The sequence below is a fragment of the Ambystoma mexicanum genome, chromosome 10, assembly GCF_040938575.1.
Source record: "Ambystoma mexicanum isolate Mex_15411 chromosome 10, UKY_AmexF1_1, whole genome shotgun sequence".
Lineage (NCBI taxonomy): Eukaryota > Metazoa > Chordata > Amphibia > Caudata > Ambystomatidae > Ambystoma > Ambystoma mexicanum.
In genome coordinates this window covers 18,766,780-18,791,879 of record NC_090932.1, presented here as the reverse complement: position 1 = coordinate 18,791,879, position 25,100 = coordinate 18,766,780, and the positions used below count along the sequence as shown (strand labels likewise).

Sequence of the window (25,100 nt, the reverse complement as noted above, 5' to 3'; positions counted from 1 at the left end):
ATTAGCCAATACCTTGATGCTACAGTTAAGGTCTGCTAACCAATCAAGAGTGCAACCTTTGTTATGTGTCGGGCTAGTTATGCGATGTGTAAACCCAAACTCAGAGATGGTGTCCTTAAGGGTGGATGCTTTGGAATCTTTAGGGTCATTGAGACCCGAAGTAAAATCTCCTAGGATTATAATTTAGGAATTACATTTCGTGCCGCCTTCGAAGAAGAGGTCAACACTCTAATTGCGTCATCCTCGTCAATCTTTCTAAAACTTACTTACGTAATTTGATACATGTAATGTTTAAGATAACCTGTAGGCCAGTTGATTGTTAATTTCGAGACCGTTTAGATTAGTGACCTGACTCATCTCATGGAACATATGTTCTATAATGTCTGATTTTACCAAACTTCTTACATTTGAACTAAGCATCCACCTGTTCAACCCAGACAGTCACCTTTCAGTTTTATACTCCGCTCCCTAACTACCTGCCACCTAACCAAGCACTACTAATAACTGTAAAATATCATTATATTGTGCTTGTTCAATGATGCTCACACACAGCACACACTGCACAGCCAATCCTGGGTTGAGCCTTTACACATTAGCCCTCATTATGAACATTACTACTACCTCAGCCAAGCTCCCCATCAATGTTAATAATCTATGTACGGACAAGTCTCACAGTTCTACTACCATGCTAAAGAAAATTACTACATAGGACTGTTAAACCGACAGCCTTCCTCCCTTCACTGTCATCCAATAATTGGATTAAGACCACACGATTCTTACCTTCATGCAAACCTGCTTTGACCAATGCCCGATCTAACAGTCCAATGCTTTCTCACAGTCCAATGCTTTCTCTAGACCTGAATGTCCATTCCTGGCAGAAGGACCATATTCCTAACGCTAGCATCGCAACTAAGGTTACTACACCAGTACCTGCTATCCTCCGTATTATAAAACAAAGGGGTGCCCGATTGCAGTCCGAGGTCCTTCAGACGTTATATAATAGTCAACAAAACAATTGGACCTATGGAACCGGGAATAGCCTCTCAACACATTTATTCATTTCATAAATACCAATAAATGTTCAATTTTCAATTTCTAAAAACTTTTATTTGCATATCAAATTCATATAAAATACTAGAACATTTCCACAGACAAGTATCTACAAGTTACGATGTAAAGGCACACGAACGCACTAAGCTATTTTCACCTGTTTTTTGGCCCACAGACCGTGTCAAATGATATAACATCGGTCCAATTGGTTTGTTGCCTGCTATCCTCCAGCCTACTCTGAACCTCCCTTGCCTAACTACAGTAGGCAATACCAGGCTAGGCTCTAGACTGGGTAAAAGTTATAACCTATTACCCAAGGTCTTGCCCCGCAACAAACCTATTCACTGCCCTAATACACTGCCTCGTAAAAGTGCTAAAACCCCCACGACAAATAAACCAAGACCTACTACACCTATCGTATCTGCCACCATCACCCAACCTATATCTCTTACCGGGGCTCTAATAAATGCCAGATCCCTAGTAGCCCACTCAGCAGACATTGCCAACCTGATTGTTGATAAAAACCTAGACTTCCTGGCAATCACTGAAACATGGCTACATGCACCAGCAGGACCCTCTCACCTCATTGCTACACGCAATAACTTCATAGCCAACAGATCAGATAGAGAGTCTGCCAGAGAGGGTGGGGTGGCCTTCATCGCTAAAGCCTTGTTAGGACTTCTAATCATTCCACAAGACCCCATGAGCTCTTGTGAGCTATTGACAGTGAAACTCCCTTTCTCCTCCTTGAGGACCTTAACTATGCACCTAATTATATAATTCATAGCCGCCTTAGAAGAAGAGATCAACACTCTAATCATGTCCAATACAAAACCATCCTCGCAAATCCTTCTATTAGGTGATTTCAACCTTGGTTTTAATGACCTGACTGATATCCTTAGCCAATTCCCTATCAGAATTGGGCTTCACCCAGAGGGTCCTCCTACCTACTCATGACAAAGGAAGAACTGTTGACTGGGTATCAGACCTTAATTGCACAACTAACATAACTGCTATTGAACCTATATCCTGGTCGGACCACTTTGTACTCACATTCGACCTGCAAGACTGCACCCCACCTACCAAGACTAAGGCCATTGCCCCCTCCATACCAACTAGAAACAAAAGAAACATCACAGTAGATAACCTCATGCCTTTTCTAGGTCCCCTGCTCAAACCCCCACCATTCGCCAAACCTGCAGACCTAGTAGAGTTATAACACAAAACTATAACCAATGCCTAAGATTCTATCGCACCACTTAAAATACGCAAAAGCAAACCCTCGGCTTGCCTGAACATCTGGTTCACCCCTAAACTTAAAGACCTAAGGAAAGAAGAAAGGAAATGTTAAACCACCTGGAGTAATGACCCTTCTACCACAAATAAAAACACGCTCCTAAATATCACAGCTAACTACAAAGAAGAAATAATTGCAGCCAAACGTAACTCCTATAATGAACGGATTGGTAAAGCATTCTCTAGTACCAGAGAATTGTTCATCATTCTTACAGAACTTGAGGCACCCACTCCCCCTTCAGACAACTGTATCAAAGACCATGGGCCTCATTACGACCCAGGCGGTAAGTTACCGCCTGGGTCGTACCTTTACCACCATGGCGTAAACTACGTTTACGCCATGGTGGTTGGCGGACTTACCGCCCCATTCCGAGGTTGGCGGGGCGGTAAGTCCCCAATCCCCATTTACCCTTCCCCATTCCCATTTTTGCCCCATAGGGCATAATGGGAGTGGGGAAGGCGTTAATTACGCCACCGTAACAACAAGGTCCCTTAGCGCCATGGATTTTAACACCTGCTAAAAGCAGGTGTTAAATCCTCCATGGCGCTAAGGGACCTCGGAATCAGGCGGTAAGGGTCGGCGCTGTTTACGCTGCCGTAAACCCCTTACCGCCTGGGTCGTAATGAGGCCCCATAGCTGGTGTACCAAAATTCAAGATGCCCTAGTCAACAAAATTACAATGCTCCGAAAGAAAAAAGCTGATAAAAAAACAACAACTCCCGTCACAAGACAACATCCAGAAACAAAACCCTAACCCTTCCAATCTGACTCATCGATTTAAATGTACCCCAGTCTCCACCCAAGAAGTAACTAAAATCATAGCCTCCCTCAAACCTTCAAACTGTCAAGGGGACGCATGTCCAACCACTGTCATAAAAGAGGCAGCCAGTATACCTGGCCCGTTTATCACCTCCCTAATCAATACCCCATTCCGCACTTGCAATGTACACACTATTCTAAAAAAACTCATGGGTACTTCCTCTTTTGAAAAAACCCTCCTTGGACCCAAGCATACCTACCAACTTTAGACCAATAACCACAGTCCCATTTTTGTTAAAGATCTTAGATAAGCAGCCTACAATCACATACAAAACTATCTTGAGACTAATAAGTTACTCAGTCTCCAGCAATCTGGCTTCAGGTCGCAACATGGCATGGAAACAGCCTTGATTGACCTAAAAATACAGATTGACGATCTAAAGGACAAACGCTGCTCTGCCCTCCTGCTCTTGTTGGACTTGTCGGCTGCCTTTGATTTGGTTGATCATAACATTCTGGGCAAACATCTCTCCTCAACAGCATACTTTTCACCAGAAGCTACAGCCTGGATCCACTCATTCTTAAACAACAGATCCATGAGAGTCTTTTCCACATCGGCCGCAGCAGATCCTATCCCGATTTCATGCAGAGTCCCACAGGGCTCGTGTGTCTCACCCACTATGTATGATGCCTTCACAAAACCATTATTTGACGATTTGGACTACCTGGGTGTCACCTACACAAATTACAGAGATGACACCCAAATCCTTATACCTTTGACAGGTGATTATGACAAAAACCTAGCCCTTGTCAACATAATTTATCTCATCATTCAGGCATGGATGGCCACACATGGACTCTCCCTGAATGATGAGAAAACTGAACTGCTTCTTTTAGCCACCGATACCAACATTAACAAACTGGGTGACCTCTACCGGTCATTCAACATTGACGACACGTCATCAAGGTCGCTAAAGAAGTAAAAACCATAGGCTTCTACCTAGACTCTTCCCTGAACATGAGCAAACAAGTCAGCACAAAAGCCTCGGCGACAGCTTACACTTGTAAACTCATTCGGTCATGTAGACCCTTCATTTCAATAAAGAGTTGCATTACGCTAGCGAGAGCCCTAGTACTATCCAAAATCGACTACTGTAATGCACTCTATCTAGGTGCCAACAAACAGATCATTAAGAAACTTCAGATTCTACAGAACAATGCCCTGAGAACAGCCTTGAGCTTTCCACGGAGACAACATATCTCCTCGATTAGACGAGACAATAACTGGCTATCGGTCAAGGAACGGATCCATCTCACAACTGGGTCATTAACACATCAATGCCTTAATAATTCAGCTCTGCAGTATATTATGACCAAATTCCACAAAACCCATCATACCCAACTAACGAGATCGTCCAACTCAGGGTGTCTACAGGTACCCAGGTACAAACCTAAAAAAGCAGTTGGCAGCAGCTTTCCAGTCTTGGCAGCCCAACTTTGGAACACTCTCCCTGTGACTCTTAGAGCGGACCTTCCCTTCGCAAATTGAGGAAAGAAATGAAAAATTGGATCATTACCAATGACGAACCCTACTAAATAGTCCACCCTAAATGGACACAATACTGTGGTTGTATGCAAATAATTGTAAATCTTATTGCATATTTGTAGCATAGTTTCCTGCCAGCTGTTACTGTTTTTCCTTTTCTGCTGCCCATTGTATATAATATGTTGTATATTTGTACCTACATTGTTTAACTAAGAAACTGCATTTCCTTGTACTGCGCCCAGATACCTCAGGGGGAGGTGTGCATTATAAATAATAAAAAAACAAACAAACAAACAAATAGAGGATGCAATCAAGTGCAAGCTTTGGAGCAATGATATGATAATGATATATGATAAGTCATTTATAACGAACCTGTAGAGAGGTGTTTCTAGGCGTGACAAGACAAGGTGGGGGAAACAGAAGGAGGACAAACAACGGTCTCACTAGGCCTTGTGTCATTCAGATCGCGCAAGTGTGGGGAAGAGGGAAGGGGAGAAGTGGGGAAGAGGATGTGGGGGGTGAGAAGTGCAGGTGACTCAATAAATGCTGCCAGATGGTGGCTCTTAAGTGCAAAGAGAAGGGAATGTAGGTTTACAGATACAGACCCTTAAGCGCTGAGGGAGCCAGGAGGCAGTGTGAGGGCAAATGGACACGCAGGAACCTGAGCCAGAGTTCAATAGTGGCCATGTAACCAGAGTGCAGAGCTATCAGGGACATTAGCAGGGGCGAGGAAGAGAGAAAGTGGAAGCGAAAAGGAAGGTCTTGAGTTGCTTCCGGAACCGCAAGTGGTTCTGCTCAAGTTTGAGAGGGGCACGGAGGCTGTTCCAGAGGAAGGCCCCAGCTGAGGAAAGGGGTCTGCCCCCTCATTATATGCTTGAAAAAGTGTCTGACCCTCAAATACTTGGAGGTGGATGAGTGGAGAGCTTGAGAAGGAAGATGTTTAGGAAGAGAAAGTTGGAGGTAGTGCGGTTCCAGGCCCCACAACGCCTTGTGGACGATGAAAAGGGTATTGAATTTGATCCTTGCAGCTACAGGGAGCCAGTGCAGAGATTTCAGAGCTGGAGAGATATGATCCCTGGGCTTGAGGCCAAGGACAAGTCTTGCAGTCCTGTTCTGGATGAGTTGTAAAGGTCGGAGAGTAGAGACAGGCATATTTAGAAAGAGGCTTTTGAAATAGTCCAGCCTGGAGAGGACTAGGGCTCTAGAGACAGTGAGCTTCTCAGGGAAAGTGAAGAACGTGTCACAGGTCTGTACTTGAGGGTGCGGGGGGCTCAGCCTCAATGCGGCTGGGCGAGGATAGGAAAAGGAGGGGACATGAGGTCTACCAGGAAGTGAAATTAGTACTGGATGCTCGCAGGTCTCTCTGATATGGTGCAGGGACAATGATTTGTTTTCCCTCAAAGCTTAACTCATTATTAAGAGGTAATAATTATACCCAAAAGATACGCTTTCACTTTTGACAAAGCTACTTACTCTAATTTTTGCAGCTCTTCCACCAAGCTTGACTTCTGCCCGGGTGACATTCTGGCAAACACCACCCCGTTCAGCAGCAGCTGAGAAAAGAAAGGAGAGAAAAGTGCAATGTTTACTGGCATAGAGTAGGATCGTGGTGCACGATGCAAATCTGTGGAAAAACTATCAGTGTGAAAAAGACACACTGCACTTATACACACAGCCGAGTATCAAGTAAAGATCCAATCCCAAGTTATTTGGGGTCATAATGGTATAATTGCATGTATTTTACACCTAGGGGCCTTTTTCTTCTTAGTAGTTAGGCTTGAGTTTGAACCTTCAACAATTAACTATTTTAACAAAAACATGCAGTTGCCACGGGCGCATCTTTTGCACCATCCGTGGCCAACATTTACATGGCTGATTATGAGGAACAATTTATTTGGCAAAACAACCCTTTCACACAACAAATCAGACAATGACGATGTTACATAGATGACGTTTTTTTCATTTGGCAAGGGGAAACTCAAAGCCTATGTGATTTCATGGAGGGGCTGAATCAACAGGATTCCAGCTTAGTTTTTTCTAGTCAGTCCAACAAGATTTCACTTCCGTTTTTGGACTTGAATATTGGGCAACACCAGAGTAAGATTTACACCAGTCTATACCGTAAGGAAACCGACAGGAACACTCTGTTAATGCATACCAGCCAACATCCACTGGCCCTTAAGGATAACTTACAATATTGTCAGTTTTTAAGAATCCGACGGAACTGTACATATGTGGATGACTACTCACAACATGCGCAGGTTCTGATGGGTAGATTGACAGACCGAGGCTACCCCCGGAAATCCATCAAGAAAGCAGCCAAAAGAGCATGTTTTACAAATAAAGATCTACTCTAGGCCCCTCGGAAAAAAGGTCTAGAACAGCAACAAATTGTCTGCATCAAGACTTCCTCGCCACAGGCAACTAAGATCAAACGTCTGATTAAGAAATATTGCAACTTGGTCACCAGCACTGGATGCATGACTGGACCACCTCTATTTGACTTGAAACGCATTCAGTATGTTCAGGACAGTTTGGTTCACTCTATATTCAAGCAGTCTACCCTAGGCCTCCGACAAAATACCTCACATGCAGCCTGGCAACAGAGACTGGCACCTCTGGTGGGTCACCACCCTTGTGGGAATTGCAGTGCCTGTCAATTCACCTCACGGGCTACGACTGTCACGCACCACAATTTTGTCTGGGAACTACGGAAATTCATGAATTGTCAAAGTCATAATGTCATTTATGGCATCAAATGCCCTTGTAATTTATTATATATAGGAATGATAACCAGGAAAGTGGTCACAAGAATCAACAAGCATCGCTCTCGGATTCGAACAAAAGCTGAGCCAGCACCACTACTCTCACACTATATGGAGACTCATCATACTGCTGATGACATCACCTGGACCGTAATCGATCAAATACAAAATTACAGCTGTACCTTTTTGATTGCCAAAACATTACAAAAATTGGAACAACGGTGGATACACCATTTACAAACACACATTAATGGGCTAAATGAAGAGCTACAGTGGCCTCTATTATATTTAATTAGCCACAAAAATCACAGCAGGAATTTATTGAATTTAGGTTTGTTTTTGCCATCCAATCACGATGGCCGCCACATCACCCCAACCATCATTCTGGTTAGCCAGAGTCTAGTTGGAGATTGTGACATTTCAGTCCTTTCTCGCTGCTCGCAACACACAATGAGCGACCACAGAACGAGGGTTTCACAACTCGACTGCCACCATAGTTTAGTGAGTGGCAAAATATTTGTGAAGAGGACAACCCGTCAAGCGAATCAGCAGATCGCCAGAGCCTTCTTTGGTGCCTCTGTGTTAAATAATCCAGGTAAATCTCCCTGTTCGCTCGGCATTGCAACCAGCACGACCGCTGCGTTATTAGGTTAGGTTTTTGCATCTTTTTCAGCAACGCGTGTTTTCCATCTTATTCCGTAGGATTTTAAAAATGTTTTTTTTATTTTCACTTTTTCAGAATTAAAAATGCGTAAGAATAAAGAAACATACAATGATAAGCAATAACAACTATGTACATTAGCATTATAATATATACATCCCCCCACCCTCCTCCCAGGTTATCTACACAACAGAGACTAATACAAGTCCATGAATTTCCCCCAAATCCGTTCAAAAAGATAGACTTTCCTTTCTCTCCTATAGATCAATCTCTCCATTTCAGCTAATTTATGCATCTCATCAATCGAGTCATCTATAATTGGGGAGACCCTAGATTTCCACCCATGCAGAATCATTTTCTTTCCATTCGCAGCACCTCTAAGTAGCCATTTCTTTTGAGAGGTGGTCAAATCTTCCAGCAACTCGTCCCCAACCAAGATCAATGTTTTAAAATCATAATCAACTTTCTCACCAAGTACCTCCTCACATATCGCACAAATATCAAGCTAAAAATCTTGCACCCTCACGGATTCCCACATCATATGCTCCAGCATTCCAGTCTGGTGCACACAGCCCCAGCAAGACCCTGTTCAAAATATTAATTTTCCTCGACCTTTCATCCAAACTAATTGCGCAAAGATTGATAACCACATTTCCATAGTAATGTCACAGCCAAGTCTCCTACTCCACTCTTCCCGCAAACAATCATTCTCTTTATATTTTGCAACAATCAGTTTATAAATCTGGATGGTCAGACCTCCCTGGCCCTTTTTTTGGTATGATACTAAAAAGATTTAAGTCTAGCTCATTCGTCCAATCCACCCTTTCTATGGCTGTTTTCAACCGACCGGCGGTAGTCCGTGGTCGAAAAACCTGTAATATCCCATTTTACTCTGACCTCCTTAGCCGTAAGCCATTTTCCTTCCTCGTGAAGGTCACCAATCCACCTGACCCCTCTCAAAAACCATCCGGACAAAACAGTGGTCCAAATTGAAGCCTCCATGGTCTTTAATGCATCAAATTCCGTGGCTGGATTCTTCTTACAGCCAGGTCTTCTTGTTGTAGTTCAAATTGCTCTAGGCGCCAATGGCCTTGCAATGTTTGCTTCCACAATCACCCATTCATCAGGATTGTTTTCAAGGAACGGGACAAGAAATTGAGCCATGAACGCCAGGTGATGAGCATAAAAATGAGGTACTCCAAGGCCCCCTTTTTCTAGAGGCAATTGTAGCTTCCAAAGTTTTAGTCTTGGAGGTTTGTGATCGCAGATGAAATTCTGCATAAGCCTATCTAGTTCATTCCAATAATGCTGGGCAATTTTCAGCGGCAACATGCCGAGCACATAGTTAATCTTCGTGGGTAGAGGTCACTTTTAGGGCATTTACTTTACCCCACAATTAAAAATGTAGTATCGCCCACCTCTCCAGCTCTAATCTGAAATCCCTGCAGAGCTCCTTTAGATTTACATCAACAACATCCTCAATCTTTGGTGTTAACCAAATACCCAAGTATTGCAACCTTTCAGCACACCACTTACAACCCAAGGAAGTGATCATCGGTTTATTACACGTCATTGTCAAAGGCATTATTTCCGACTTCGCCCAGTTAATTTTATATCCAGATGAACCATTGAATCTTGACAGAATTTCTATCAAAATAGGCAGAGATTTCTCCAAATGTTTCAGGATCAAGAGCAGGTGGTCTGCATAGAACCAGATCTTCTGTTCCACACCCCAACAACTCACCCCACCTAACCTTTGTTCGTATCTGAGAGCAATGACCAAAGGCCTGACTGCAATGATGAACAAAAGCGGTGATAATGGGCAGCCCTGCCTAGTACCCCTCTCCAGTTTGAAAATCTCTGATCTTAATCCATTGGTATTTATGTCTGTTATATAACTTTCACCTAGACCCATTTTGCGCAGCACAGAATAAGGATAGTTCCAATTGATGTGGTCAAATGCCTTTTTGCCATCCGAAGACAACACCGCAATATCATCATATGATTCCATGGCTTGTGATATTGTTTGTAAAAGTCTGCGTATGTTACTCTAAGTTTGTCTGCTCTTTATGTATCCGGATTGGTTTTCATGAATTAGCTTTGGAAGCAAATTTTCCAACCTCATGGCCAAAACCTTGGAAAGAACCTTGTTGTCTGCATTTGTTTAATTTATTGGGCGGTAGCTCGAAGGCAGGTTCTCATCCTTCCCTTTCTTCAGAAACACAGATATCATGGCGTGGTTAGTCGTATGAGGCAAACGACCATCTCTTTGTGATGAGTCAAACATTTCTTTCATTAAATTAAGGGCAGAATTCAGTAAAATCTTATAGAATTCAACTGGAAGGCCGTCAGGCCCAGGTGACTTCCCGGTGTTCAGCTTACTTATTGCTCTTCTCAAGTCTTCGACCGTCAAATCTTTCTCCAGAGATTTTTGTTCTATTTCCAAAATCTTCAGGATCTCTAGATTCCCAAAGAAATTCTCGCCCACTCCAGATATCTCAGGTTCATTGCGGTATAAATTCATGTAGTAGCTCTTAAAGATGTTATTAATCTCTTTGGGATTAAACGTGGTTATGCCATCAGGGCCTGTAATTGAGGTTATAGCCCTATCAGAGTTCATCTTCCTTAATCGGTGCGCCAACCATCAATCGCACTTTTCCCCTTTTTCATAATAGAAGCATCTTAATGGATACAAATGCCGCTCAGCTGATTCGGTTAGCAGAGTATTAGTTTTTGTCTTCAATTTCCGCAGCTCATTAACTTTCTGATTGCATCGGTTCATTCATCAGTTATCTTGAAAGTCCTTGAACTCTAAACTTAGATTTTGTCTTTCCTTCTCCAGACTTTCTTGCTACTAAAAAGACCAAGCAGTATCCCTCTCATAGTACACTTACAGGCTTCCCAAACTGTCTTCGCACTTAGTTCCCTGCAGTGATTTTCTTCCACGAAATGGTCCGCCACAGAAACAATCTTCTCCAGAATCTTCTTATCATTTAAAATCGACATGTTCATCTTCCAAGTAAATGTTCTGCAGAGCTCGAAATCTAACTTCAGATACATAGCCACTGGTGCGTGATCTGTTTAAAGTATATTTCCAATATGACTAGAATGATAGTTTTCTGGCATTTTTCCTGCATGTAGCAACATATCCAATCTAGAAAAGGTGTCATGAGTGCACGAGTAGAAACTATATTGCCTCACATTATCTTTTACATGATGTTCCTTAATGAGAGCCTGAAGAGACAAATAATGATTATCAAATTTCCTACGTATTCTACCCTTTTATCAATTGTGGGGTCAATAACCACATTAATGTCACCACCTAATAGAACATTCAGTGTATTTAAATCTTGGATCATCTGAGTCACCTGTCTGAAGAACAACCCATCATTTACTGATGGTGCATAAATGTTGCAAAGGATCATAACTTCTCCCTGAATCTTCACCAACAAAGCATCAAAACTTCTCCCTGAATCTTCACCAACAAAGCATCATAACTTCTCCCTGAATCTTCACCAACAAAGCATCATAACTTCTCCCTGAATCTTCACCAACAAAGCATCATAACTTCTCCCTGAATCTTCACCAACAAAGCATCATAACTTCTCCCTGAATCTTCACCAACAAAGCATCATAACTTCTCCCTGAATCTTCAACAACAAAGCAATTATCCTACCCTCCTCAGAGCGTTGTTTTAGTACCTGTAAAGGTGCATTTTTGGGTATTAAAAACGCAACACCTCTAGATCTAGAGTTGAACAAAGAGCCAAAAACATTCCCAACCCATTCCTTGTCCAAACTGACAAGTTGGTCCTGCAGCAAATGAGTTTCCTGCAGGAACCATATGTCGGTTTTCGGTTTTCATATCATCCAGATAGTTTAAAATCTTTTTTTTTTTAAACTTGATTATTAATCCCATTCACATTTCAAGTTGCTGTTAGGGAGAATTCTCAGAAATGTGCTAATTTCCCTTCCCTTTTGAGACCCCCAGCAACTTTGCTGGATTTCTAGGATTTTCATTTTTACCTGGAAAGAGTGTGAGCCTTTTTCCCCACTCTTTCATGTATTTTGATGTGTGTTTTACTTTTGTGTTCTTTGGATATGGAGTTTTAGACAACTCCATAGGCATCATCGTTGTCTTGTGTGTCACACAGCAACTTCAGTGCAGTGGCACAGGGATGCCTTTCAGACTTCCCAAGGTTTAAATCCCTTCTCTGGGACTGACTACTGTCTCCCAGTGCACGTAAAGGTAAACTGACTGTGCTAGTCTTTTTAAATGTATAGACCCAGCACAAACTATTTTCCTATAGAGTGCTGGAGGGGTTGCCTAGCATCCTTTATGTCTAAACACTCATGTAACAGTCAAATGTTACCCTTTCCTCTTGAAATGGCTGGTGGCAGTGGTTTTAGAACAAACTACCATGATTTTTCCTGACCGCGAACAACGGTAGCTAAAAATCGGGTCAGCCATGTTTTTCAATATGGCACCCAAGACCCCTCTGTAAAAACAGACTCTGGTCATCTTTATTTTGCTGTTTCATTTAGGAAAGGTCCTTCTAGTGTTTGTCACTGCGCGCCAAACCAGGTTTGGTCCCTTTGTTCTATGGCCTTTGGCGGGCTGCAGTGCTGAAGCCGTCCTCTGGCGCCTGAGTGTCTGGAGTGGACAGGATATGAGGGAGGTGCCCGAATCTCACTGTGCTTAGTCTCCTAGGACACCTGAATGCACTCTGGTGTGATTGGCTGGCTGACTGTCCGGCAAGGACAGCCACCCTGCTGGGAGAGTGACAGCCAGGCTGGAATGAATGGGAGAACATTTTTTAAAAGCAGGTCTCTGGGACTTGGAAGGCAGAGTCACCACTGGAATGAAAGAACCGAAGACGAGCTGAAGGAAGATGACTACTGCAACTCCTGGACCGTTGGTTTGCCCGTTGAAGCCCTACTGCAGGTCCAAATTGCCTGAAACTCCCTTGACAGAGAAGCCCCTTCAAGGACGACTTCTTCCCTTGAGCTGGTGGGAACAACCAACTCTCAAGTAACCTGGACACTGTCTCCATTTTGGTCAAATTTTCTTCAGTGTGCTGTTGAAAACCGGATAGCCAGTGAGAAGGTTACCAGTTTGTGGGCTTAAAACCTACGGTTAGCGAAGCTTGTGGCTTCTTTCCTGGGGAGTGCGGGAACCTGCCGACGTCCTCCTTGTCCCCACGACTGAAGCTCTGGAACAGCGAGATCTGCAGGAACTGCCAGGAACAACTGCCTCAGCTACAGCTTGTCTTCATCCATAAGGTACTGTGCAAACGCGGTATGGAAATCATTTCTGCCGCTGTGAAAGTTTGTCAAACTTTCCCAACTTTGGAGTCTTGTTCGCTCCTAATCCGACATATAACTTTTTCTTGCAAACTACTTCTAAGAACATTGGCAAAGACTTAACAGTTTACTACCTGTGTAGTACAGGCTTGTACGAAAGGTGAGATTGTGCTTACACCTGTAGTCTTAATTGTGTGTAGTGTTCCCAAAGGGTAATGCATGTAATTCTGCCTAACACTTCCCATTTACAGATGGTTGAGGAGGGAAGGGACTACCGGACTCTGACATTAGTCAGGGAGTCCACCTGACATTAATGCTATGCCTGTCTTCCTTTACACCTCTATGAAGGGGCTTAACTGTAGGTCTCCTGGTTAATAGGATTTAGCAAAGGAGAGCTCTTTGATGCCCTCTGGTGGTGTGGATCGACTCCTCAATGGAGGGGTTATAGAGTTGTTTAACTGCCCACTGGATGGAAGGGGAAGGGCACTGTTCCAGTACTAGAATGTCTTTACCCTCCCCAAAGGTCTCAAGGTCTGTAGGTTGGCAGTCATGGGTTTCACTTGATAGTATTTATTTATTTGAATATTTACTTAGCGCTGACCCTACCAAGAGGGCCTCGGAGCACCTTAAATGGTGTAAATATTGAAAATGTGGGAGTTGAAAAAAAGAAGTTTCAAAATGCTTTCAGGATAGGAACATTAGGATAGACACGTGATCGCAGTGGAGGAGGGCAGGGCAGGGCTATGTGTGGGGAAACAGGTATGTTTTGAGGCTTTTTCTGAAAGTGGTGATGGAGAATGCAGTGCGTATGTGGAGAGAGGTAGGGTGTTCCATGCCCTGGGTGAGAAGTGAGTAAATGCTTGTTTTTGTGTGCATGTGAATTTGCAGCGTAGAATGCGTAGGTGATGGCTGGCTTGTCCAGTGTTTGTGTGGGTGCTGGGTTTGAGTTTGTGATGACGGTAAGATGGAGTTTTGTGGTGGATGGCTTTGAATACAAGGCAGAGTCCTTCTCTGGGGCATGGGGAGGCAGTGGAGCTGGGCAAGAGCGGGGGTGATGTGTGAATGTTTGGGTTGGTGGAGGATGAGTCTGGCAGCTGCGTTTTGTATGCCTTGCATGGGGGCGGGGCGAGAGTGCTGTGGGGGATTCCAATGAGGAGAGCATTTCCATCGTCCACCTTAGAGAGAACCAGAGCTTGAGTTTGAGGAAGTGTGTGGCGATCCAGTTGGTGAAGGTGCAGAGACAGGTTTTGAGGGTGTAGAGTTGTGAGAGGTATGAAATTTGAAAGTATACTTGTGTGTCATCTGCGTATTTGTGCAATGTACGTTGAGTTTGCGAAGGGTCTGTCCAAGGGATACAACATCTAGATTGAAGAAGAGTGGGGATAGGGAGGAGCCTTGTGAGACCCCATACTTGACAGGGGTGGGGTCTGATCGATAAGGGGGCATGGAGACAAAGTGTGTCATGTGTGAAGTACCTGAGGGTATCTCACCTAGAAAACCTCAAGAGTACCTTATTCAGGTGGCCAAGAAATATAGGGCCTTCTCTTCAGGGGCGTAGGACATGGGGGGGGACAGGGGGGACAAATCCCCCCTAAAATTTTAAGTGGGGGGATGTAATGTCATTTATCCCCACCAGAATATGTGTTTGGTGTGTTGTGCAGGCATCTGTTTTTGAAGTGGGGGGAGGGGCTGCTTACTATGTAAGCTGACCTCTCCCCCCTGGCCCCCAAAGCATGGGGGCAATACCCTGCGGGTAGATGGGTGATCATCTGCCCCCAGGGAAGGGGGGGCAAATAAAACTTTTTTTTTAAATGTAGTTTTGGGTGTGGTGGGTGCGGGTGGGACCACTAGCCACCAGGGATTTTTGCAAGGGGGGTGGCCCTCTCCCCCCCCACCCTAAGTGGATAGGGGAACCTTATGTAGCCCTCCCTGGAGGCAGATCTCTGCCCCTAGGAAGGGGTACATGAGATGCCCTCTATCCATTTGGAGTGGGGGGGAGAGGCCACTGCAAATATTGGCAGAGCCACCCCTCCCAAGCCTGGAGCAGTAAGGTTTGACCCCCCCGGGAGCAGATGGCCACACACATGTGCCCATCTGCCCCTAGGGAACGGCAAAACAAAAATATATATATTATAACTTGTTTTGGGTGGGAGGGCCCACTAGACCACCAGGATTTTTTGTGTTTGAAAGGGGGACGTCCTTCCCCCCCACCCTAAGTGGATGGGGGACACCTTATGTAGTCCTGCCTGGTGGCAGATTTCTGCCCCTAGGAAGGGGTACATGAGATGCCCCCATCCATTTGGGGTGAGGGAAGAGGCCACTGCAAATATTGGCAGAGCCACCCTGCCCCCCAAGCTTGGGGCAGTACGTTTTGCCACCCCCCTGGGGGCAGATGGTCACACACGTGCCATCTGCCCCTAGGGAAGGGCAAAACAAAAATATATATATTATAACTTGTTTGGGTGGGGGTGGGGGGCCCACTAGACCACCAGGATTTTTTGTGTTTGAAAGGGGGGTTGGCCCTCTCCCCCCACCCTAAGTGGATGGGGGCACCTTATGTAGCCTTCCCTGGGGGCTGATTTCTGCCCCTAGGAAGGGGTACATGAGATGTCCCCATCCATTTGGGGTGGGGGGGGGAGGCCACTGCAAATATTGGCAGAGCCACCCCCCAGGGGGGCAGGTGGCCACACACATGTGCACATCTGCCCCTAGGAAAGGGGCAAAACAAATTATAACTTGTTTTGGGTGGGTGTGGGGGGCCATTGAACCACCATGGATGTTTTTAGTGGAAAGGGAGATGGCCCTCTCCCCCCACCCCAAATGGAGGGGGGTCATCTCATGTAGCCCTCCCTGGGGGCAGATTGCTAGCACAATCTGCCCCTAGGAAAGCGGCAAAACAAAAACAAAAATAAAATAAAATGATAACTTGATTTGGGTGGCTGTGGGGGTCACTAAACCACCATGGATGTTTTTAGTGAAAAGGGGGGTGCCCACGGGTGTGTTCTTTTTGGAAATGCATGGGGTTCTCTGTTTTCCTTGGTGGTTTCGACACCCTAGACCCAAAACTGTCCACATGAGCAAAATCTGCTTTGCCGAAAGGCTTGGGGTTATCAGTAGTTTAGCCTTTTCCCTTTGCGCCGAGTTAGATGCATCCACACATGTGAGGTACCTTTTTCTTTGGGACACCTGTGGGAGCGCGGGAAGGTAGGACATCGGTTGTTGGCGCGTGTTTCGGTGGGTGGACAGAGGGAAATGTCTTTGAAATTTGGTGGAAAAAAACACAATTTTCAGACATTTCACTCTGGCCACCCACTGAAACACACCACCAACAACACATGTCATACCTTTCTGGGTTCCTACAGGTGTCCCGACAAAAACGGTACCTCACCTGTGTGGGTATACCTACCTGGGCACAAAGTGAAAAGGCTAAACCACTGGTAACCCCCAAAGGGTTTGGAGAGACAACCTACATATTTGGGCCTAGGGTGTCGAAGCCACGACAGAAAACAGGGTACCCCATGCATTTCCGAAAAGAAGACACCCGTGGGAATCCAGAGTTCTGACTTGCGCAAATCTCCCCAGAATTTATCACCCACAATCCGAGACAAAATGAAAATTGTGTTTTTTCCACTAAATTTCAGACTTTGTCAGGGATTGTGGGTCATAAATTATGGGGCGATTCGCGCAAGTCAGACCTCTGTGGATTCCCAGGGGTGTCTTCTTTTTGGAAATGCATGCGGTTTCCTGTTTTCCTTCGTGGCTTTGACACCCTAGGCCTAAATCTGTGGGTTGTCCACATGAGCAAAATTCCTGAAAATCTGCTGTGCGAAAAGACTTGGAGTTACCAGTGTTTTAGGCTTTTCCCTTTGCACCCAGGTAGGTGTACCCACACATGTGAGGTACTGTTTTCATAGGAAAACCGGTGGGAACGCGGGAAGGTAGGCCATATGTTTGCTGCGTGTTTCGGTGGGTGACCAGAGTGAAATGTGCGGAAATTGTGTTTTCTTTCTGTCATTTTCCCGATTTGCCCCCAAACTATGGAATCTTTCCCTACGTAGTTGTTGCCTGACCTGTGCAAATCGCCCCTTCCTAAACTTGGAATATTGTCTACTTTTCAGAAATGTATGCCTTTCTGGCTTCCCATTCAGCTTTCCAACCCTTTTCTTCCATTTCGTCCGCGCATGTCCTATTGGACAAAAAACACCAAAATCGCCTACCTCTCACAAAACGACTGATTGGCATATCAAAATACGTTACTTTGGTTTTCACTCAATCTGAAAGCCTGGAAAATGGCGAATCCAGCACAGCAAACCATTTGTTCCTAGCTCTTACAAGGAAAACACCACAGGCTTATTTGTACAACATTTTATTGGCATTTTCTGAAGAAATAAAACAAATGTTCTCCTTTTTGGTTATTTTCTCTCACCCCCCCTACAGCAAACTAGGATTCCTGAGTGGCGTTACAACCACCTACATGTGGGAAAAAAGGGGCCAACTTTGGCCACGATATCTCATGTAACAAAGAAGTTATAAGGGATTGAAGGGCGACATACCGAAATCACCAAAAAAGGCCTTGCACTAGGGGGAAATACCCATGGCAGTTAAGGGGTTAAGACGGTAAAGCCCCAGAGGAGATATCATTTGTAAGGTAGCTCAGTTAGTTAATTCTTCAAATGCAGATTGTGCACAGGAGTATGTAACACCTGTGTTCAGCACCTGGCTTAATCTTCTGGTGGGATCATAGGCAGAGTGAATGCATTCAGCTTCCGATGCAACACAGCATTTTCCAGGTCAATTGGTTCAGAAAAAGTGGTGGAAAACACTATTACTGTCGCTTTTTCTAATTGTCCAGATTTTCGTGCATTTTCTGTGTGGCGTTCGGGAGCCAAGTGGTCACACCAGGACCCCCTGTATTTCCCGCTCCACCAGACAAATGCGGCCTTACTGCCAGCATAGATTCTCATGCTGGAAATAAGGAAAGGGATTCCTCTGGGATCTGCTTGGAAATGAAACCTGGTAAAAGCGGGCGGAATCCAGAGGAAGCCATTGTCAATTCCGCCAGCATTCGCTAATTGCGTGCGGTATTTACACTCTTCCAAAGTGGAAAAGCAATGTGATTTCACCTGCCTTTTACGCTAAAATCTTCCATTTTGTGGCGGAAAAGTAAAAACGTGCATCAAGGGAAGTGGTCCACTCCATGCAGTTTACTTTGCGCCTTGATGCTTGGGGGGTTGGCGTGATGCTACACATGTAATAACTAAATAAATACATTTAACATGACCCCAGATAAATGCCAATTCGTGATCAGAATGAGTGAGCATGGCATGATGCTGGTAAGAGGGTGTCCTGTGTTTCTTGAGTGCGTTGGCAAATGCCCTTAATTGACATCTCGTGTTAAGAAGGTGCTGAAACCCATCAGTGTGGATTGCGCAATAATAAGTCAACAGATTTATTTCAAATGGCCAATTTCGCTCTTTGGGTGACATTGTCAAAGTGGGAGAATGTTGCCCAGCATGTGCCACTTTCTCTGCGGAGTGAATTGTGCCCACCCCGAGGAAGAAGTGTGAAAAACCCACAAGGGCACTGTGCCCTGCTCTTTCTGTGTATGTCTTCCACACAGGGCGACAGATGCCGACTCAGACATGGTTAAGTCTCAGGTGGCAAGCATGTACCCTAGTTGATGTGGCAAAGGATTCTAGACTTCTGAGGCTGATAACGTTAGTAGCATTGAGTTACATGCCACCTGACAGGTATGTGTGATAAAGTTGCAAAGCAGAGCTGTTAGTGGGCTAAAGCAGGAGGCAATGTCTGCCCACCCTCAAAGGGTACGTACAACCAAAAGTAATAGGCCCCTCCCCCATCATGGCTGTAGGGGCGAGGCTCCAAAACAGGGCAAGAATGCCCTCCAATCATCCATGCCCACGAGTAGGGTACCCCTCCTGCTCCAGGAACCCTGTTGAGCAACCTCTGTGCTTTCCAGGTGATACTAACGTTATTTAAAGCCAGAAGTCTAAAAGGTAATCGCTTAACTGCAGCTGCAAATTAGCTCCTGGCGTGATCAAAATGTCTTAACCAAGTGTGACACCATCCCCTTCCTTTATAAGCAATATGTGTGCTCTCGCGTTTCTTCATCCACTGAATTACTGTTAGAAACAAAAGCAAGAGTTGTGTCTCTTGTGTAGGCATTAGGAAGGCAGTTGCCAGCCTCTGGCATAAAATGCCCATGTTCTTCCAATATTGGTTAGCTATTGCCCTCTTATGGCCAGGTAGAACCATCATGGCAGTGACTGGCAAATGCCGTTCCCCTGCAGACACAAAAGTGGAAATAAGAGGCCAATTCAAGTCACGGAAAAAATAGAAGTTAAGACAGACTGCAGCTGCCTTTGATGTGTTAGGGAGAATATGTTGAGTGTTCAATCAAGGAGGTATGTGTTAAGCAAGCAAGCAGTGAGACAAGGGAGAGGCAAAGAAAGGCCAGAGGGGCTCTTTGAATAATGTAACAGGCCAGAGGACCCATGCTCTGCCGTCCTAGTAACATATGAGAGAATCAAATAGATCAGGCTTTGCAGCAAATGTTAAACGAGAAAGGAACAGAGTCCAGCTCTGCATTCAGAATAACAAAGGCAAAGAAAAGCTAGGCTCTGAAGCCAGCAGGAGATGGAATAAGAGGGACCAGACTCATCGTGAGAGGCTGGCCCGGCCCTCGCAGGGGCGCTAGAGGGGCAGTACACATAGCTGGCTGCCCCTCTGGCCACCCCCTGGGTCCACATACACCCCACCTACTAAGCATCCCCTGGGTCCGACACATCCGGCCGCGGACCTGGGGTGTGCTTATAAGGGGGTGGGCTTGCGATAGCTCCTCCTCCTTGTTTGCTGTACCCCCCCCCCGGAGGACAGTCAAAGCAGCAACATCACAAACCTGGTCCCTCTACTCCCATAACAGGGCTTACTCAGAGGTACAAACAAGATTTCCTCTTTCTTTGAAACTCCCATCTTTCCATTCCAAGAGACACACATGTCTCCTTGCCCCACTCAAAAAAGTAGCAACTAGCTGTTGGTAGAAAAGGATTCAACTCCTTTATTTGTCAGGAGTCCACTTACAGGTGATCTGCCTCTTAACGAGCTGGCGTCCTAGCTGTGGCGCACTGGAAGTAATTGTTATTTCCTCTCTCTTACCATTAGCTCATAGTCAGATGACAAATCCAGAAATGCAACATACAAAGACATGTTCTTTGCTACTGCATCCTTTAATTTTCTTCTGTTTGCTTTTCTTCTTTTCTCTTGTTTTATACAGTGATATTTGTAATTTAATACGTACTGCTATTTTAATTCTAATTTTGTGAAAAGTCGAGTTCTTTGACTAAAACACAATAAATAAATAAATAAAGCAAAGTCCCCAAGATGTCCCCTGTCCCCTCCAGATTTTATGTGCCTCCTACGCCCCTGCTTCTCTTATCCCGACCCAAATGGCAGACGAGCGGGAAAAGATCACCTGGGTAGAGAAGCCCAGAGTTATACAAAGGGAGACACTGTATCTTGCCAGAGAAGGAGAGGTGTGCAAGATATCGGAGGCTTTTCATGGGCTGTATTGCATCTGACTCCCTTCCTCCTGTTAGAACTCTCCTGCCCCGATCCAACATCCCCTCCGTATGTAATCAATCCTCTAAGCTCCCAAACCTGGTTGCACCCAAAAAGCATAACTCCCAGAATCATTGTTTCACCGGTCTGCATTCGAATACTCCCCAGCCTTCTTCCCGTCTCTCTGATTATCATTTTCTGCATTCCCAACCTGATTGGAAAATACACTACAAATCCCAGAATCCCCTTTGTTCATGTCACAAACCCCACTATTTCAGCTTACCCAGCAAACCCTGCAAATTCCGTCTCTCCTATTGTCATCTTTTGAAACCCCAATCTCCTATGACAGAATACTACCGGTCCCATGATTCCCTATGTTCTGTTCTGCATCCCGGTCATTCTCGTCCATTTCGCAAACCTTCCCCATCCTACCCCACAGGGCACTCAAAGCCTCCAATACCCTCTTTTTCCAACACGAATACTTGTTACTGTGATAGAAAATGGAATAATGATGAAACTATTTACCTGACATGTCCCAACCCAAGGGGGCCTGGCAGAGTCAGGTATTTACTGGCGATAACCACACACACCTGACAGCCCTTTCCTTTTCCCACAAGGATAAAAGGTGTAGCAAGAGAGCACACTAGGAGCACGGCAGACAGCATGATGAGACGGCTATTCCGGCATGGCAGCTCAAGAGAAGGAGTAAGGCGGCGGGAAGCGAGAGGGTGGCAAGGAGAGAAGTGACCTTGCCCTTTTTGTCCCAGACCTGCTTAACCTTTGTGAAGAGTCTAAGACTGCAGACAATAGCACAAGTGTCTTGCAGCAGATGTCAGCAGTACACGGAGCGTGTCACTGCTTATAAGCGGGAGCGAGGGAACCTCCTGCTACTGTGGTATCGGCCTTGACTCCAGTAAAGCAGAAAGCCAAGCGGTTCATCACAGCTGGTGAGTCGAGGGGAGAACCGATAAGAAGTGGGCTGTTTGTTTGTTTATTTATAGGGCGCCAGAAAACCCTTGGGTAGCTGGGCACACAGAATAACAAGAATGCTTAGAACTTGGTTACAGGTTGCATATTACAGATTGTTGGTAACAAATTGTATACAGTAATTACATTATGTACATTCTATACATGTAAGGGTGGAAAGGTAACAAATTATATAGAGTAAATACATTATGTACATTTTACATGGAAGAGTGGAGGGGTACGTGTGTCATTAGATCACAATGCTCAGGGTCACCGGTTTCAGAGGTCGTTGCGTCAAAGCCAGGTGCGGGTATGGTGCCTGAAGCTGTTGTAGGGCTGGTCCCTTCCTAATTCAACTGGTAGGACGTTCCAGTACTGGGCTGCTTGTACAGGGAAGTTATTACCTCCTGGTTTTTTTAGTCAGAATCTAGGGGTCTGGAGGCAGAAAGAGTTGGCTGTTCTGGTTGGTCGTGCAGTAGTTTTTCTTATTATTCTATCCCTCAGGTATGGGGGGAGCTGCATTGTTCAGACATTTGAATGTTAGTGTGACAATTTTGAAGGTGATCCTATCACTAATTTTAAGCCAGTTGTATTTTCTCCGCACATTCGAGATATGCTCTCTAGCTGGGAGGTTCAGGGCCGTTCTGAGCACGTTGTTTTGTAGGGTTTGAAGTTTATTGATGATGTATTTATTTGTGCCTGCATAAAGTGCATTGCAGTAATCCAGTTTTGAGAGGATTAGTGCATTGGCTAGGATAATGCAGCTAGCTGGTGAGAGGAAGGGTCTGCATGCTTTAATAAGTTTACCGGTATAGGCTGTGGATGAGGCCAGGGAGTTCTTGTTTCCTTAGGGACAAAGTGGAGTCCAAATAGAAACCAAGGGTTTTCACCTCTTTGGCGATAGGGATTATATTGCCATCGATATTGAAGGAGCTGTAGTTGGAATCGAGTTTTTTTAGGTTGTTGGGTGAGCCTAGAATGAGGATCTCTGTTTTTTCGTCATTCAGGCAGAGGCCATGAGTTGCCATCCATGCCTGAATGAGGGTGTACATTTTGTTTACTAAAGCTGTATCCGTAGTGAAATTGCCTGAAAGGGGGATGAGGATCTGGGTGTCGTCTGCATAATTTGTGTAGGTGACACCCAGTCTGTCCAATTTGTCAAATAGAGGTTTAGTAAAGATATTATACATCGTTGGCGAGACACAAGAGCCCTGTGGGACTCCACATGTTGTCTGGATAGGATCTGCAGAGTCTAAGGTGGAGAAGACTTGCATGCTTCTGTTGTCGAGAAAGGAATGCAAAGTGGCAAGTTCGAACTGCAATGAACTATGAAAGAACTGTAAAAGTGTTGAGAGTGGAGACCAGCTGCAGAGGGAACAGGCATCACGTCGGTGTGGCTCTTAGAGACTCTGGTCGATCCCCGTCTGAGAAAAACTACAGAAACCGGAAGGCCATAGGAGAGGGCCAGAAGAGGTCAAAGTGGTCATACTGAAGGTCTAGTAAAATCCTAGTACAATCGAAAGTGTTTGAGCCACAAGCTTGAGAAACAGAGGTGAATCCTGCATGGTGAAAGTAAAAGGGGAAGTGAATCCCGTGAACATTACAAGTGAAAGTGAATGTGAAGTTGGCAAGCGTAAACCCAGGCGAGTGGTTGCTAAAAAGAAGGGCGCAAAGTCTAAAGTCCTGAGAAAGTGTGTGGACAAAGGCAAGGGATGTCCACTCTGAACTGTTTGAAAAGACATTGAAAAGCCAAGTGGAGTAAACCCCACTAAGGAGCGGACAGGAGAAGTACACTGTCCCGCTGGTCGTTTTGGAATTTGAGCACGACGGAGGGAGAAACCACGAGACACTATAAGACAGGAGAAGTTGTTATAACTTGGATCCCCTTCTTGTTTTTCCTCCTCACCTGGATCCGATGAGGGGTCTTGGAAGTTTCTTTTCGGGACTTTTTCTTCTCTTTTCTCGCAGTTTTCTCCTTTCTCCCTTTCCAGTCATGCAGGTATGGACGGGCTCCCCCAGAGGGCACCTTGCCCCAGTGAATACAACACTGAAGGCAGAGGGAAAACTCCGGAGAGCCAACCCTCTTGTAGTCAGGGAAAAAAGCGTTGTTGGCAAAAAAAACCTGTAGCCGCTTTGTGTCCTCGTATGCTGCCGTACGTCCAGAGAGGTAAGCACTTGTAGAATGAGGCGATTCACCGGAGGAAATGCTAATGGGAGGGAGAGGTCTGTAGTGATATCGATGCTGGCTGAAGGCAGGATGCCGGGGGGGCAGCAGCGGGACAAAGCAGAAGAGGGAAGGAGAGCGGGAAAAAACAAGCAAGAGCAAGGGGAGCAACAAGAGGAGGAATACCTGAGAGGGAAGCAGCTGGATACACACACAAGAGAGCGTTCCGGCAGAGTGCACAGTTGCAACGCTCCGATCCCACTGCCGAGGCTGTTTTCATTTGGCAGCGGCCATCTTGGAAATCAACTAGACCGCTGAGTGAACGTTTCCAACAACGTTATGGCACATTCAATGGCGGCGCCACCTCGTCCATAGGCGCCACGGACGAATCCTGACAGAAGTACACTGTCCCGCTTGTCAAGGAAGGGTCAGTCCCAGAAGAGAGGGACCCAGGGGTGAGCCAGTATCACCCTGATCAAGTGAACCCGAGAAAGGGAGGTTCACAGCGAACTGTTGACCAGAATTTTTGTGAGAACAATAGCAGAATCCTTGTTGAAAGCCATAGGGAACCCGGTGGCAGGAAGCCAACAGTTGACATAGGTGCAAGCCCGAATGAGGGGATCCTGGAGGGAAGTCATCAACCAAAACCCATTAAGAAGAGGACTGTTTTTGAAGGGGCAGCCCCAGAAGAGGGGGACCCAAGGGTAAAACTATCACGCAACGTGAACTTCAAAGAGAACTTTGTGTTTGTTTGTTTGAAGACATCAGGCCCTCAAAGGCAAAATACTTTTTCAGTAGTAACAAGACTTAGTCATCGACGATTCCGATTGTTGCCAGTGGAACTGTTAATTCATGCTGGGAAAGCTTGATTGTGTGCTGTGCTCCAAGCTTCCATCTTACCCGTGTTTCAAACGTGGGGAAGGGAGTCCCCAGGGTACCGCCTCCTGACATTATTTAGGAACACTTCTTTCTTTTCCTGAAAACTATCCCACACCCTTTTTTGTATTAGTT

General features: G+C 45.3%; 1 protein-coding gene across 2 annotated transcripts in view; it reads right to left on the bottom strand.

The window, feature by feature from the left end:
* Positions 1-25,100, bottom strand: part of LOC138491106 (probable cation-transporting ATPase 13A4) — a 1,999,067-nt gene that overhangs the window by 418,921 nt on the left and 1,555,046 nt on the right. For both annotated transcript variants that reach the window (XM_069617426.1, XM_069617427.1), the window contains exon 21: positions 6,126-6,205. In XM_069617426.1, coding sequence (XP_069473527.1) covers positions 6,126-6,205 — 80 coding nt within the window. The remainder of the gene's footprint in view (positions 1-6,125; positions 6,206-25,100) is intronic.